Raw genomic sequence first — 14,767 nt, 5'->3', positions numbered from 1 at the left:
AATTTGTATATGCACAGTATATTTGTTACCTTTCGTGGCACAAAATCTAACAAAAACAATAGACAACGTTAGATATTTTAGAACCTAGTTTGATAATAAACAAATAAAAATTGAAAATACAATTTTTTTAAGAAAATTCCCTAAAATCAATGAAAATAGTTTTGAATGTAAAATAAATATATTATATAAATAAAAAAATTCTATAAAATAAAAATTAATAATACATAAATATAAATTCAATATTTTCCACCATTTTCAAATGTCAACCATAACTTGTGAAAATAGTTTTTTCACAAATTATTCGCATAAAGGAAATCGAATATAATAGATTTTGCGTAGTGTATAGGGGTATTAATTATCATGCTGTATTAATTCTCATTACCTTATGATAAATACTTTGTCACAATTTTCAATTTGCAATTCTCCAAATTAGTATTATATTCCAATGATTTTACATTACAACTCTGCATAGCAAACTGAGTACTTTAGTATGCAACTATGTATTAGTCACAGTGAAAAAAATGGCCAATACGGGTGTATTACCATTTGTACGGGGCATAGATTTTACAAAAAATGACTTTAGCGTAAGTAAATTATTAGAAAAAAACTTAAATATATAGAGATTAATGTTAAAAGAATACGAGAATAGTGAAATTCAAACTGTAATTTTAAAAAAAATCAACAAAAACAGTGAATAAAAATCCAGCTGAACTTGCATTGTGTTGGTGTTAGTGAATGAAAAAAAAAATTGTGTCAAACTAGAATTTGTCTCAGCTGTCAAAGAAAAACCAGAGCAGTTCTGCTGCTGCGCTGTAATTTGTTTTGTTTACAAACAATCTTGTTTTTGTTTTATTATGTTTTTATACTCTAATTTTGTTTGATATTTCTAGGATAACAATTTTCCCTCAGCGGTAAAATTAATGACCCGCGTGCAATGGCTGAATTTGGATAAAACTAATTTGAAGGAAATCCCCGAGGAATTGGGAAATCTCTTAAAACTTGAGCATTTAAGTTTGAAACACAATCAGTTGGAAAAACTATTTGGTGAACTAACCGAGTTGACATGTTTGCGTTCACTAAATTTAAGAAAAAATCAAATCAAAAGTAGTGGCGTACCACCCGAATTATTTCGTTTAGACGAATTGACTACACTGGATTTATCGCACAATAAATTAAAGGAAGTACCCGAAGGTTTGGAAAAGGCAAAAAGTTTGTTGGTACTTAACTTAAGCCACAATAACATCGAGACTATACCAACAGCCTTGTTTATACATCTAACGGATTTGTTATTTTTGGATTTGTCCCATAACAAATTGGAAACATTGCCACCGCAGACAAGACGTTTGGCTAATTTACAGACTTTAATATTGGCCGATAACCCATTAGAGTTATTTCAGTTGCGCCAATTGCCCTCTTTGCAAAATTTGGAAGTTTTGAATATGCGCAACACACAGCGTACACTCTTAAACTTCCCCACTACTCTGGATAGTTTGTCTAATTTGGCCGAATTGGATTTATCGCAAAATAATCTTCCAAAGGTCCCTGATTGTGTGTACAATTTGCCAAATTTGAAAAGATTGAATCTCAGCGACAATGCCATTACAGAACTAAGTTCAAGTATAGAGTTCTGGCAACGTTTAGAGGTTCTTAATCTGTCAAGAAACGAACTTACTGTGTTACCAGCGGCACTATGCAAATTGGCGCAATTAAGAAGACTCTATTTGAATGACAATCGTCTAGATTTTGAGGGCATTCCATCAGGGATAGGCAAGTTGTGTTGTTTGGAGGTATTTTCAGCATCTAACAATTTGTTGGAAATGATACCTGAAGGACTGTGCCGGTGTGGTGCATTAAAAAGACTTAATCTATCGTCGAATCGTTTGATAACCCTACCAGATGCTATACATCTTTTGGATGGTCTGGACCAGTTGGATTTACGCAATAATCCCGATTTAATTATGCCTCCGAAGCCAACAGAGGCCACCAAAGGTTCAGGTATTGAATTTTATAATATAGATTTCTCCTTACAAACACAACTTCGCCTGGCTGGTGCAGCGGTGCCACCGTCTGTACCTGTCACATCCACACCAAAAGATTCTACTGCCCGCAAAATTCGTCTACGACGTGGTCCACGCAATGATTCTGCTCAAGACTCGGCTAAAATACTAAAGGGTATGAAAGATGTCGCGAAGGATAAAGATGAAGCTGAAGCCAATCGTTCCTGGTGCAACGATTCAGATGAGGCTCGTCCCGAGTCCCTTAAGCCTAAACGTTGGGATGAATCGTTGGAGAAACCACAATTAGACTATTCGAAATTCTTTGAAAAAGAAGATGGTCAACTGCCAGGCCTAACTATATGGGAAATTGAAAATTTCCTTCCAAATAAAATAGAAGAAGTTGCTCATGGCAAATTCTATGAGGGCGATTGTTATATAGTGTTAAAAACATCTTTCGATGACATGGATCAATTGAATTGGGAGATATATTTTTGGATCGGTAATCAATCTACATTGGATAAAAGAGCTTGTGCTGCTATACATGCGGTAAATTTACGAAACTTTTTGGGTGCCCGTTGTCGCACAATTCGTGAGGAACAGAGTAAGTATAACTCGCTACTAACTGAAAGGCTGACTCAATAAATAATTTGAAATAGTTTTATCTTTTTGTGTAAATCGTATTTAGGTAGTAGTAATAATTGTTGTAAAAATACTTATTTTTTCTATTTAGATGACGAATCGGAAGAATTTTTAAATCTTTTTGATACTGAGGTTACGTATATAGAAGGTGGCCGCACTGCGACAGGTTTCTATACCGTAGAAGACATGTTGTACACTATACGTCTATATCGTGTACATGCTGCAGGTGCATCAATACATATGGAACCTGTATCTGTTGAGTTTGAGTCTTTGGATCCACGTTATTCGTTTGTCCTAGACTGCGGCATTAAAATGTACATATGGTTGGGGAGATGCTCGAAGAATACATTGAATTCAAAAACACGCCTGATGGCAGAGAAGATCAATAAAACTGAACGAAAGAATAAGTGCGAAATCATTGTAGAAAGCCAAGGTATGTGTAATTGATTTGTTTGCTTAGACTCGAAAAGTCTATTTTGCCGTCTTTAATATATTGAAATAGATCTTATACAAATGTCTAAAACAAACATTTATAAATAAGTTTACTGTTCAAAATATCTTTATTAAATTCAATATATTTTAAGGTGACGAAAGTGAAGAGTTTTGGCAACGTTTAGGCAGCGATCCAGAAGAAGCACCCAAACAAAAGATTTTACAACATGTAGAAGATAATTTTGTGCCACCTGTTCCCAGACTATATCAAGTGCAATTGGGCATGGGCTATTTAGAGTTGCCTCAGGTTGAAATACCTGAACAAAAGCTGGTCAACACATTGTTAGTCAGTAAAAATGTTTATATACTAGATTGTTTTACGGATTTATTTGTTTGGTTTGGCAAAAAATCGACACGCTTGGTTAGAGCGGCCGCCATAAAACTTTCACGTGAACTATTTAATATGATAACACGACCCTCATATGCACTAGTAACACGTTTGCAAGAAGACACCGAAACACAAATATTCAAGTCGAAGTTTATCGGTTGGGATGAAGTAATGGCAGTAGATTTTACACGAACTGCAAACTCTGTGGCAAAAACGGGAGCAGATTTAACCAAATGGGCTAAACAGCAGGAAACACGAGCTGATTTGGCGGCACTGTTTATGCCACGACAAAATCCTATGCCGCTTAGTGAAGCCGAACAATTGGAGGAAGATTGGAATTATGATTTGGAAGCAATGGAAGCGTTTGTTTTAGAAGGCAAGAAGTTTGTTCGCTTGCCGGAAGAAGAAGTTGGACACTTTTATACAGGAGAATGTTATGTATTTTTGTGTCGTTACTGTATACCGGCCGATGATGATGAAGATGGAGCTGAATTAGATGACAGCAAACCACCACCGGACGATGAAATACAATGCATAGTGTACTTCTGGCAGGGTCGTAATGCTGGAAATATGGGCTGGTTAACATTTACTTTTACTTTGCAAAAGAAATTTAAAACTATGTTTGGCGAAGAACTGGAAGTTGTGCGCATCCATCAACAGCAGGAGAATTTGAAATTTTTGGCACATTTTAAGCGCAAATTTATTATACATACTGGCAAACGTAAGGATAAGTCTAAGACTCCTGATGGCAAAGCTGCTGTAGAATTTTTCCACTTACGTTCGAATGGTGGTGCCTTGTGCACCAGACTTATACAAATCCAACCGGATGCTTCGTATCTTAATTCAGCATTTTGGTATAAATAATTTCTATATAATTGATGTTCAACCTAATAATTTTATTTTTGTTTTGCAGTTACATTTTGTATGTGCCATTTGAAACTGAAGATGAATCCCAATCGGGCATCGTTTATGTTTGGCTGGGTTCAAAGAGTTGTCCAGAAGAGGCCAAATTAATACAAGAAATTGCCGAGGATATGTTTAACAGCCCCTGGGTGAGTTTGCAAATTCTAAATGAAGGTGAAGAGCCAGAGAATTTCTTCTGGGTAGCACTGGGTGGCCGTAAACCTTACGACACCAATGCAGAGTATATGAACTTTACACGCCTGTTCAGATGTTCCAATGAAAAAGGCTATTTTACGGTGGCTGAAAAATGTACAGATTTCTGTCAAGATGATTTGGCTGACGATGACATTATGATATTGGACAATGGGGAACAAGTGTTCCTTTGGCTGGGTTCACGTTGTAGTGAGGTTGAAATAAAATTGGCTTACAAATCAGCACAAGTAAGTAAAATTTTCAATTGATTTTTGTTTAGATTTCTATAATGTTTATTAATTGATTTATTTGTTTAGGTTTATATACAGCATATGCGCATCAAGCAACCCGAACGTCCGCGCAAATTATTTTTAACACTTAAGAATAAAGAATCAAAACGTTTTACAAAATGCTTTCACGGTTGGAGTGCACATAAAACACCACCGGAGTAAATGTGATTTCCTTATGTTTATCTGCCATTTGCAGCTTGTCTTGCAAATTTTCTAATGCACATGAAATGACGTTATGAAGATTTTCTTACTTTTTATTAAGATTTTATACAATCTGCGTTATTTTTAACAATATATTTTCCTTTCTACTTAATATTCATAAAGTATTTAATATTATTATAACTAATCTTATATTTTCTTTTTGTATTTTAGCAATTTGTTTTTTTAAAACAATTATATATATACTCCATACATGATATGTGTATGTAATAATCAAATAACTACATATATAAAAGTGTGTTTTATTTTCTTTCCAATATAGGAAAGAAATCCGTTCTATGGTCTATGCTAGTGATAGTAATTTTTTAACTTTACATTGAATTAATTTATTCAACCACTTCTACATTAGGATCTGTACGCTAGAACAATAACATACTTACTCTTTTTTTAAGTAAAGAGTAACAGTGTTGTATTCGCAGGATTTACACGTAATCCTTCTACATTCGCATATGATGAAAGTTCAGCCAAAGCAGTTTTTTTTTCATTTGGACCAGCACTCGGGTGATGACCCCTACTTATGCGAAGCATTGTGTTAAAACTAGGAAAATAGGTTGTGGAAAGGAGGATAGAGGAAGTAGTGTTTGTGGCATTTGATTTAGATCTTCTTATATCGAAAGTGGCAGGGAATACCTCTGTAGGAAGTTTATTCCACATACGAACAGTGCGACTGAAGAATGAATTTCCCATGTAATGTGTTGTGCGGTCCATCTACCACAAATGGGTGTGCTCTTGAAGAAAGAGGAACATATTCCATTGCAGTATCGATAGGACACCCCACGTTGCGATTGTGCTCCAGTGAATCAATAGATTTGGGTACCCTACTGTCACCGATAAGTACCTTCTCCCGTACGCGGTCGAGTAGCTCCAAAATAGACTTCGAAGCTCCGGCCCATACATGAGAGTTGTATTCCATTTTCGGTCGGATATAAGTGATGTAAATATAATAAGATCAGATGGAGTGAAGTATGTCTTACACTATTTCAAAAAACCGAGACAATTGAATGCTTTTTTCGATACTTGAAAAATGTGTTTAGTCCAGCGGACATCGCACTGAATTTTCAGGCCCAGAACATCAAGAGTTTTTGATTCCATAATATTTATAATAATATTTTGATTTAAACAGCTTTAGAATATCGCTAACCGACAGTAACCACAGGAAGATTGTACTCATCCCTGTTTTCCTTACACATTGATCCCCTAGGCTTAAATTGCTTGCAAGAGAAGTCATTTCACTAGGAAGTCTTGAATTCTATTAGCGAATTTTGAATCGCTTTAATCTAAATGTTATTGAAAGCTCCCTCGATATCTAAAAACGCAGCTAAATAATACTATCTGTTTGTTAGCTTTGAAAAAAATTGAGTAAATTTTTCAAGGTTGTTTCGGATTTGCTCATATCTCAGTTGTTTGTGGACTGATTTTGCAGTTATTAAAATCTTTGTATTCCGGAGACTTGAGAAAGTCGATTTTAACATCTACATCGACATCGCATATCTATATAAGATTTTATGTTTTTATATGTTTTCTTAATTTCGAAATCGAAAATTTCATTTCGAAAACTTATTTCATCATTTATAAAATAAGTAATTCGACCCTAAATCTTAACACAGATTAGAAATTTGTGTACAACAATTGTGTGTTACAACAATCAAAAATTTGATATTGGAACTACAACAACATTTTGAACATAATTATCTTAATTTATTAATAAATAAAACACGTTTCCATAACAGCAAATTTTTATTTAAATACATACTAAGATGAAGGCTTTACATACATTATCATTTGTCACATTTCGATTTACATTATCCACTTTTTGGGTATATGTATATATTTTTGAGGTGTGATCTATATCCATATAAATCGATAATAATATTTGTGCCAAAGACAATTATTTTGATTTTCATGTTTCTGCATAAAGATTTTTCTTTCAATTTTAACGTCGGTGTAATACATCATTTCACATTCTATTTATAAATTGTAATTAGTTTGTTTTTGTTTATAAATCACAGTTAGATTGTTAAATATTTAAATAAATGTGTCTATGACCAATTTATTATACACACACATATACAAACACACATTATAATAAATATATTATAAAATAAAAACAACAGAATTTTAACAATGATTTTTTAAATAAATAAATAAATTATTCAACAATTAATTTTAAGGCTTTTAGAGGAGAGCTCTAATAATATGTATTCAAAGTGAACTGCAATTGTATTGTATTCGATTAAAACTACATATAAAATTATAAGATTTAATCTTGTACATTTTTTTAAAAGTTCCCCCTTAACAACAATATTTACAAATAAATAAATTTAAAAATGTGTCTAAAACTTAACAACAATACAAAGTTCTAGTAGGTAATGAAAACTATAGTTTGCTATTACATATTTAATTATTGCCAATCTTAAAAAATGTAGATTTGCCATGAGCCCAAAAGAGCATGTCTTTTCAAATGTAAAAAGACAAATTAATGAAAATTATATAATTGAAAGTAATAGAGTATAAATACAACAAAAATTGCAGCAAAATATCAGTAATCTAGACGTTTCTTTAGACGGAAGAATTCCACATTATCCAAACTGCCCGCATTGTCCATATTCAAGTGGCGTAGAGTAGATAGATCCGCTAAACGATCTTCAATGTCAGTGTACATACGACGACAGCGATATATCGACAGAGTCTAGGGCAATAATCGAAAATAGTTATAAAATTAAAAATGAAAATTAATTAGACAACAGTTTAATAACTTACCTGCAAACATTTACAATTTACTAGAATTGCATCTAAACTATGATCGGTCAATTGGCTGCAGCCGCTAATGTGTAATGCACGTAGACGACTTAATTTGGCAGTTAACAATTGTATGGTTTTGTCATTGATATTATAACAATCGGATAAATCGATTTCTTCAATGGACGGACAATTTAGCACCAAAGTTTCCATGCCCAGCAAAGTGATCTGTTGGCAGTTGGATAAATATAAACGTTGCAATTCAATAAATTTGAGACCATATTTTAAAGAGACATCGGTGATTTTATTGCAGCCTTTGAGATTGAGTGATCGCAAACCTTTTAACTGTTGTATACTGAAGCCATCAATCATGTGATCATCGATCTGATTTAGTTCATAAACAGCAAAAAGAGCGCGCTTGCGATTAGCGTCTCTAACAATTTCTTCTTCGGCTTTACTGCGTAACGAAATCTTCATGGATTGTGGTGAAATGGAAGACCTTAAATTTTCTCGTTCATGCAGAGAGGAGGGATTGGTAGGGTGGAAGTTTTCCAGTAAACCGGTCGAAGGATTTGTAGAGTTTTTCATTTCTAATTTGGAAATATTTATACCCGTTAGAGCGGCATCTGTGACACGAAAACAATCTTCCAGAGAGAGTTCTCTAAGCCAACGCAAATGCTCGATTATACACTGGACGGAAGTGTCAGTTACACCATTAACACAATGGCCCACATTTAAAATGCGTAATTCCGGACAGTTGTGTGCTATACACTTGATACTTTCTTCACATACAATCAAATGAGACATGTAAAGATATTTCAGCACAGAATTGTTAGAGCGAGCTATGCCCTGCGTTAGGCCATCGGTAGTTATGCCATCACAGCGTGAAATATTTAGACTTTGTAAATGTTTTAAATTCCCCAATAATTTCGCACCAGCATTTGTAATTCCTCCACAACCAGCTACATTTAGCGTTTTTAGTTTTGGAAGACTATCCACTATAGCCGCCACACAATCATCATTTACGCACAAAGTATCTGCCAAGTCTAGCAAAACTAAATTGGGTTGGGTAAGTAGAAATGATTTGACCCCGCTGGTATTCAATTGTCGACATCCTGTCAAACGTAATCTCTGTAGCAATAAACCTCCATCAGTATTCTCCACAGATGTTAAAGACTGCAATGCTGGTCCACTGATCATGGTGTGACTAAGATTTAATTCCTTTAAATAGTTTCTATGTAAATTTGCTACCCTGGCCAAAAACTTAAAAGTCAATATCGATTCACTAGGATGGGCCGCTAAGCTATCGTTGGGATAAAAACGTCGATGTATGGCATTGTGATAGGCAATATGACATCCGGACATATCCAGAGTTTCAATACCCTTAATGAGCGAAGTCAAACGCAACAAAATGGCATCCGACAAATATTGATTATGTTTTAGAGACAAATGTCGTATATTAGCAAATGATCCAGCAAAATCACCACTACCATCCAAAAACGAACCAGACATAAAAAGAGGAGAGCAACGTGTTACGGTCAGTGATTCTAAATGGGTTAGTTGTCCCATAAATGCATAAAACTGTTTGTCACCCATATCGGCATTATCGAATATAATTTCTGTGGCGGTTTTCCCAATTTGTGTCAAAAGTTCTTGTGTCTGACCAAAGGTTACCTCTTCCAAACAAAACGTTCTATAGGGCCTTTGGCATTTGAGAAAAAACTTTGCTGGAGCTAAACGATCAGAGAGACATACTTTAACAAAATGAACCAAGATGTTGCGATTGAATTCACCCACAAATAGGGCCTCACGCCAACGACTACAAGTCGCTCCGGCAGCTTGAAGGTCAGAATGATTTAGAAAACGAAAGATGTGTAAGATAATCTGAAATTGAAAATAAAAAGAAATTAAAATTAATTAAATTCGTTATATGATAAGATATAAGATAAGACAAAAATATAAAAGGATATCTTGAGTACACTCTCATAAATATATTAGAATAAATTACAAGAAATATATAATAATTAAAACAATTTATATGGAAAATTAAGTGAAGTGAGGGAAAGGGATATATAAAATAAGTCCATAAGTTTTTTCGTTTTTGATATGGTACATTATTAATTTTCAAAAATATTAATTGAGCTTGTAGTGTCCGATGTATACAAGTGACTATAAGTCAGCAAAAAAATATTAAAATTGTTCAAAAGCAGGGATATGCTCATGATTTCTTTTGTACGTATTCTTGTTAATGCATTTCAAATACATGCCAAAATTCTTATAAATTTTTCACTTATGTAAAATTCTGTTATACGAATTGTAAAATTCACAATAATTTCGTATTCTCTTAGGATTCAAAAGAAATGGGCATTTCATATAATAAATATTATTTAATATTTGTTAAAATTAGTAATATTAAGTCCATTTTAACATCTTGATTAAAAAGAGAAGAGATGCTTAACGGATTTTAATGCATTTTTAAATAAATATAGTGCACAAATGAAAATTTGTATGAGAATTATCGAATGTTCAGTGGTATTACGCACTCATTTAATTGAAATGCTATTATTCAAAATACGAACCCATGTTCTCCAATGACACGGTAATGTTAAAATCATGCAGTTTATTATCAGTTGAACCCATGCATATACTACTTTTTTGCACGTCTTTTTTTGCTGGGAATAGGGGATTTTTTGGTAGTTTTTGTACTTCAAGAGGTGCTTTTATATAGTATTAAACATAGAAACATAAAATTAGAAAGATATGTATAGTCGGGATTGCCAGTCAGCCTATAAAAGGGATTATTTTTGTACTATTTCATTCCTCGAAAAGTATTTTCTGAGTGTTCTATAACATTGGGAATTCCCCACAACGACTTCTGTAGAAGTTGTCAAGACGAAGAGGAGGAAGAATCCATCGAACATCTTCTCTGTCAATGCCCGGCGCTAGCGGACACTCGATCCGTATATCTAGGAAAACGACTATTTGATGACTTGTCAGAACTATCCAATCTAGGACTGGATAACATAAATGCCAGACCTCTCAATCTTCTCCTCCACTTCAATTTCTATTCTATGACTTAATCCTAAACTATCTTCTTCTATCCTCTACCCTCTTTCTTTTATATTTTATCATCTTTACAGGTATCACAAAGGGACCAACAGGACCCAAGTGTGCGTCTTTGCAGCCTGAATACCTAACCTAACCTATAACATTGAACCTAAAAACATGTAGGGCATACTTAATGGGACTTACTAATAGATTTGATACTTTTGGAATTTTTTAATATAAAATCTAGAACCTTAAAATTAAACAAGCAGCGCCCTGATTGAATAAAAAACTATAATTTTTTTCTGGTATTTGCAACGAATATTTTTGTGAGTACACTGTAGTGATAGATATATAAGCTACAGCTGCGACGAATGTAGAACTATTACTTTTAAAATATTCATATAAATTAAATAAATAATTAAAACAAATGATTTAGCATAAAAAATCATCATGCGAAAAGTAATTTTTTTGAAAATATAAAAGTACCAAAATGTTCCCTTTCATGGGTTCTCAACTAAAGTACTTTTTGAAAAAATAAAAAGTACCAAAAAGTCATCTTTTATGGGTTCTAACTTAAGTCAGGCTCCACATACTTAATTGCATGTTTCTAGCCAATAACAACACATTAGTGATGCTTTCGCTTTGCTACCTTAACTCTGCTCTGATGGAATTATGGAAGATTCGGATTTCGCAGATATCTGGGGACTTCTTAAAACTGATTTCATCATACATAAAGACATACAGACGGACATGACTAAATTGACTTCCTTATCTATTAGGATTCCGAATATATATATACTCAAAAAAGTTGAAAAATTATATTTTAGATATTCCTTTCAACGAAGGTGAAGGGTATAACAACGCAAGTTGCTTTTGTTGTATTTTGAGGAGTTCTGATCATATGTACTTTTTAATTTTTGCCACAAATTTATTAAATTTTTAGGAATTTTCATTATTTTAACGTTGGTTTTAACGCAAAGCAAAGTGCACATAAAAACATTACTCCTAACTTTTTTCTATCAAATATTTTGTAGTAAAATATAATGATCAATCATAAATACGTCATTATCACGTGAAAATATTTTTTCAAAAAAATCAAATGGATTGAAAAGGTGTCAGGGAGAAGATAGTAACGGTTGAAAAGTGAAAAATTCTTTGTTCTATGAATTCTGCGGTTGAAAAGTAAACAACAACACAAATAAAAAAACAACAAACATAAGACATGTATTCATTTTTGTTAATGGAATTAGTTTCTTTTCAAGTACGTACAGCAAAGTATAACTTACCTCCATGGGCAGGTTGCCATAATTGGGAGACCAATCGTCGTAATCCATAATGCATGATGTATCCACTGTTGACATTATTAATTAATAGTTATAACTCAATATTAATTAAAATCCTTAGTTTTAAATTCTGCTCCTGCACTATACTAATTCTTCCTTTATTTTTAAGCAGTGCTAGTTAACAATATGCTCCTCTGTTTCTCCTTTCTTTCTGTATATTTTGTAAAAAAATTGTTCTTTAAGACATTTGGCATTTCTCATTAATTCTCATTATGTTAATTAAATATTTTTCTTAAGCTAATAAACTTTTCTTTATCAACAATTACGATTGTTGTTGTTACTTAATAATTTTCACACTAAAAACAAAAATTGTAATTGTTTTTCTTATTATTCCCTTTTATAGCGAATTCTTTTACAGAGCCCTGCGCCGTCAAATATTAACTATAACGACGGCTGATACTAAAAATATCAGAGGCTGCTTTTACTGAGGGTTTTTGAGTTGGCAATTAAATTGTCTTTTAATCATAATAATCAGATTAGTTAATCTAAAAACTAAACTTCGCAGTGTTGCTTTACAAAAGTATTTTTTTACGAATATTTTTATGTCTTCAAAATTTTGTACGCAATAGATTTGGCGCGACAAAAATTCTGCATTCCGTAGACGGCAGAATTGACATCAACATTTAAAATACACATGTTTGAAGACCTGTACCCCGTTTCTGTAACTTTGAGTGAGAATTTCTCACATCGAGAAGTGTGAAACAAAAAATTCCATCGTTTCTGGATTTGTGAGTAAAAAGTGTTTCTGTAACTTAAAGTCTCTTCTACACAGGTGTTTTTATGTGAAGGAAGGAGACATTTGTTCGGCGGCTAGGCTAGTAGGCATTAAGACGACGATGGTTTCTGTTCTTTAGGCTCTTAATTGTATTAGAGATGCTAAGAATTCGATAAATGTGTAGTAAACATATATTAGTGCCAGTGTTGGTAAGTGTTTAAAAATTTGTTCATCCGTTAATATTGTAATTAATGATTTTAAAAGTTTTGTTGTTTCTACACAGAAAAAACTAATTTCAAAAAATGTTCAATTAAACGATTAATTAATAATTTTAAAACGGTTCAATATATTTTGTACTATAAATTCCTGTTTTCCACATTTCCTAATGATGTGCTCTGAGACACATTAATGGCCTGGGGAATTTTTAATAGCTTATGCATTTTTATACCCACCATCAAAAAAGATGAGGGTATATTGTTTTTGTCGTTCCGTTTGTAACACATTGAAATATTGGTCATAGACCCACAAAAGTATATATATTCTGGGTCTTCATTAAATTCTAAGACAATCTAGCCATGTCTGTCTGTCTGTTGAAAGCACGATAGAGTCCGAATGCAAAGAGCTAGAGGGTTGAAATTTCACATGAATATTTCTTATAAGTAAGGTTTGTTTGGTATTGAAAATGGGCAACATCGGTCTACGATTTTACCTAGCTCCACATAAGGGAGCTATCAGAAAATGACTTTATCGCCCATAACTGGCTAACAGAAGGATCCATAGCGGTGTAATTCGTTGTAGAATTTCATAAGGATCGGTCCATAATTGACCCTTCCCCCCATATAAAGTCCCCTTCAGGAAATTATTTTATCGCTCATAACTGGCTAAGAGAAGCATCAATAACGGTGAAATTTAGCACAAACATGTTTTATGGGCACATAAATCTCTTTGTAGAAATCATTTTCTTAAATTTTATGAGGATAAGGTTCCCTTTAGACCAGCCAATCGCAGAAAGAGAAACTGTTATTGTAATGGTAAGAAAATACTAAAAACACTTAGAAAAAATATTTTCTTGTTACGCTTGGTATGATCAAATTTTATAAGAAGTCAAATTGTAAATTTTATAGATAAAGCATGTGCAAAGAAAAGAAAAATGTTTATTTCTATACAAAGATTAAAGCTTTTAATAGAAAATGTTTAAAAAAAGTTTTAAAAATATAGTTTTTATGTATTTTTCATATTTTGCATTCCTGAAAAGTTTTTGAAGTGTACGAGTTTTTTGCAAGTTATTCTCTTGTTTGAAAATATTGTTCTTGTTTTTTTTTTAATTTTTGTAATTTTTACGCTCTTGCTATGAGTTTTATTTATGATCGGGTTGTGTACGTGTGAATTGCCGAAAATCTTCGTAATTAGAACAATATGAACGCGCAACGCTGCTTTAGACAATGACTTCAACGCTCATTACTGACTCAAAAAGAGGTAAAATTCTACATAAACAAGTTTCGTGTGAGCCAAAAGCTCCCTATCAAATTTTAAAAGGATCGATCCTTATTGAAAGTGAGAATATCGGTCCACGTTTTCGCGTAGCAGTCTTATAAGGCCCCCTTCAGAAAATAACTTTATCGCTAAGAGATGTATCAATAGCGGTGAAATTCGACACAAACATGTTTAATGAGACCTTAAAACGCTTTGTAAGATTTTATAAGGATAGGCCCATAATTGACCCTGCTCCCATATAAATTCCCCTTCAGAAAATGTCTTTATCGCCCATGACATGCTAAGAGAAGCATCAATATCAATAATTGGCGCTACCCTCCCCTAAGGTCCCCTTGACTTTAATGCTCATATCTCACCATAGAAACATA

At 33.2% G+C, this 14,767-nt stretch overlaps 2 protein-coding genes across 2 annotated transcripts; one reads left to right on the top strand and one right to left on the bottom strand.

Annotated features, from left to right (window-relative positions):
* The first annotated feature begins 501 nt into the window (after positions 1–501).
* LOC111677494 (protein flightless-1) lies at positions 502–5,286 on the top strand. Its single transcript, XM_023438631.2, has 6 exons — positions 502–584; positions 891–2,598; positions 2,728–3,069; positions 3,221–4,310; positions 4,370–4,799; positions 4,869–5,286. The coding sequence occupies exons 1-6, from the start codon at positions 522–524 to the stop codon at positions 5,001–5,003; spliced, it is 3,768 nt and encodes a 1,255-aa protein (XP_023294399.2). The 5' UTR covers positions 502–521; the 3' UTR covers positions 5,004–5,286.
* A 1,492-nt stretch (positions 5,287–6,778) lies between these two features.
* On the bottom strand, positions 6,779–12,533 carry LOC111677483 (F-box/LRR-repeat protein 15). The gene is made up of 3 exons (XM_023438604.2): positions 12,134–12,533; positions 7,821–9,683; positions 6,779–7,749 (listed from the first exon to the last, which is right to left on the bottom strand). Exons 1-3 carry the CDS (start codon positions 12,206–12,208, stop codon positions 7,600–7,602), a joined length of 2,088 nt encoding a protein of 695 aa, XP_023294372.2. The 5' UTR covers positions 12,209–12,533; the 3' UTR covers positions 6,779–7,599.
* Positions 12,534–14,767: the final 2,234 nt, after the last annotated feature.

Source organism: Lucilia cuprina, chromosome 6, assembly GCF_022045245.1.
Source record: "Lucilia cuprina isolate Lc7/37 chromosome 6, ASM2204524v1, whole genome shotgun sequence".
In the NCBI taxonomy this organism is placed as follows: Eukaryota; Metazoa; Arthropoda; class Insecta; order Diptera; family Calliphoridae; genus Lucilia; species Lucilia cuprina.
Note: the sequence above shows the minus strand (reverse complement) of the source record. Positions and strands in the feature narration are given on the sequence as shown.

What these genes read in the sequence shown, in the direction of transcription:
- LOC111677483 (XM_023438604.2), bottom strand. Translation starts at nt 12,208, where the DNA reads ATGTCAACAGTGGATACATCATGCATTATGGATTACGACGATTGGTCT. An exon ending in ATGGCAACCTGCCCATGGAG is followed by an intron (nt 9,684 to 12,133) that starts GTAAGTTATACT and finishes TTTCAATTTCAG; the next exon opens with ATTATCTTACACATCTTTCG. An exon ending in TAAATTGTAAATGTTTGCAG is followed by an intron (nt 7,750 to 7,820) that starts GTAAGTTATTAA and finishes TTATTGCCCTAG; the next exon opens with ACTCTGTCGATATATCGCTG.
- LOC111677494 (XM_023438631.2), top strand. Translation starts at nt 522, where the DNA reads ATGGCCAATACGGGTGTATTACCATTTGTACGGGGCATAGATTTTACA. An exon ending in AATCATTGTAGAAAGCCAAG is followed by an intron (nt 3,070 to 3,220) that starts GTATGTGTAATT and finishes ATATATTTTAAG; the next exon opens with GTGACGAAAGTGAAGAGTTT. An exon ending in TGGCTTACAAATCAGCACAA is followed by an intron (nt 4,800 to 4,868) that starts GTAAGTAAAATT and finishes TTATTTGTTTAG; the next exon opens with GTTTATATACAGCATATGCG.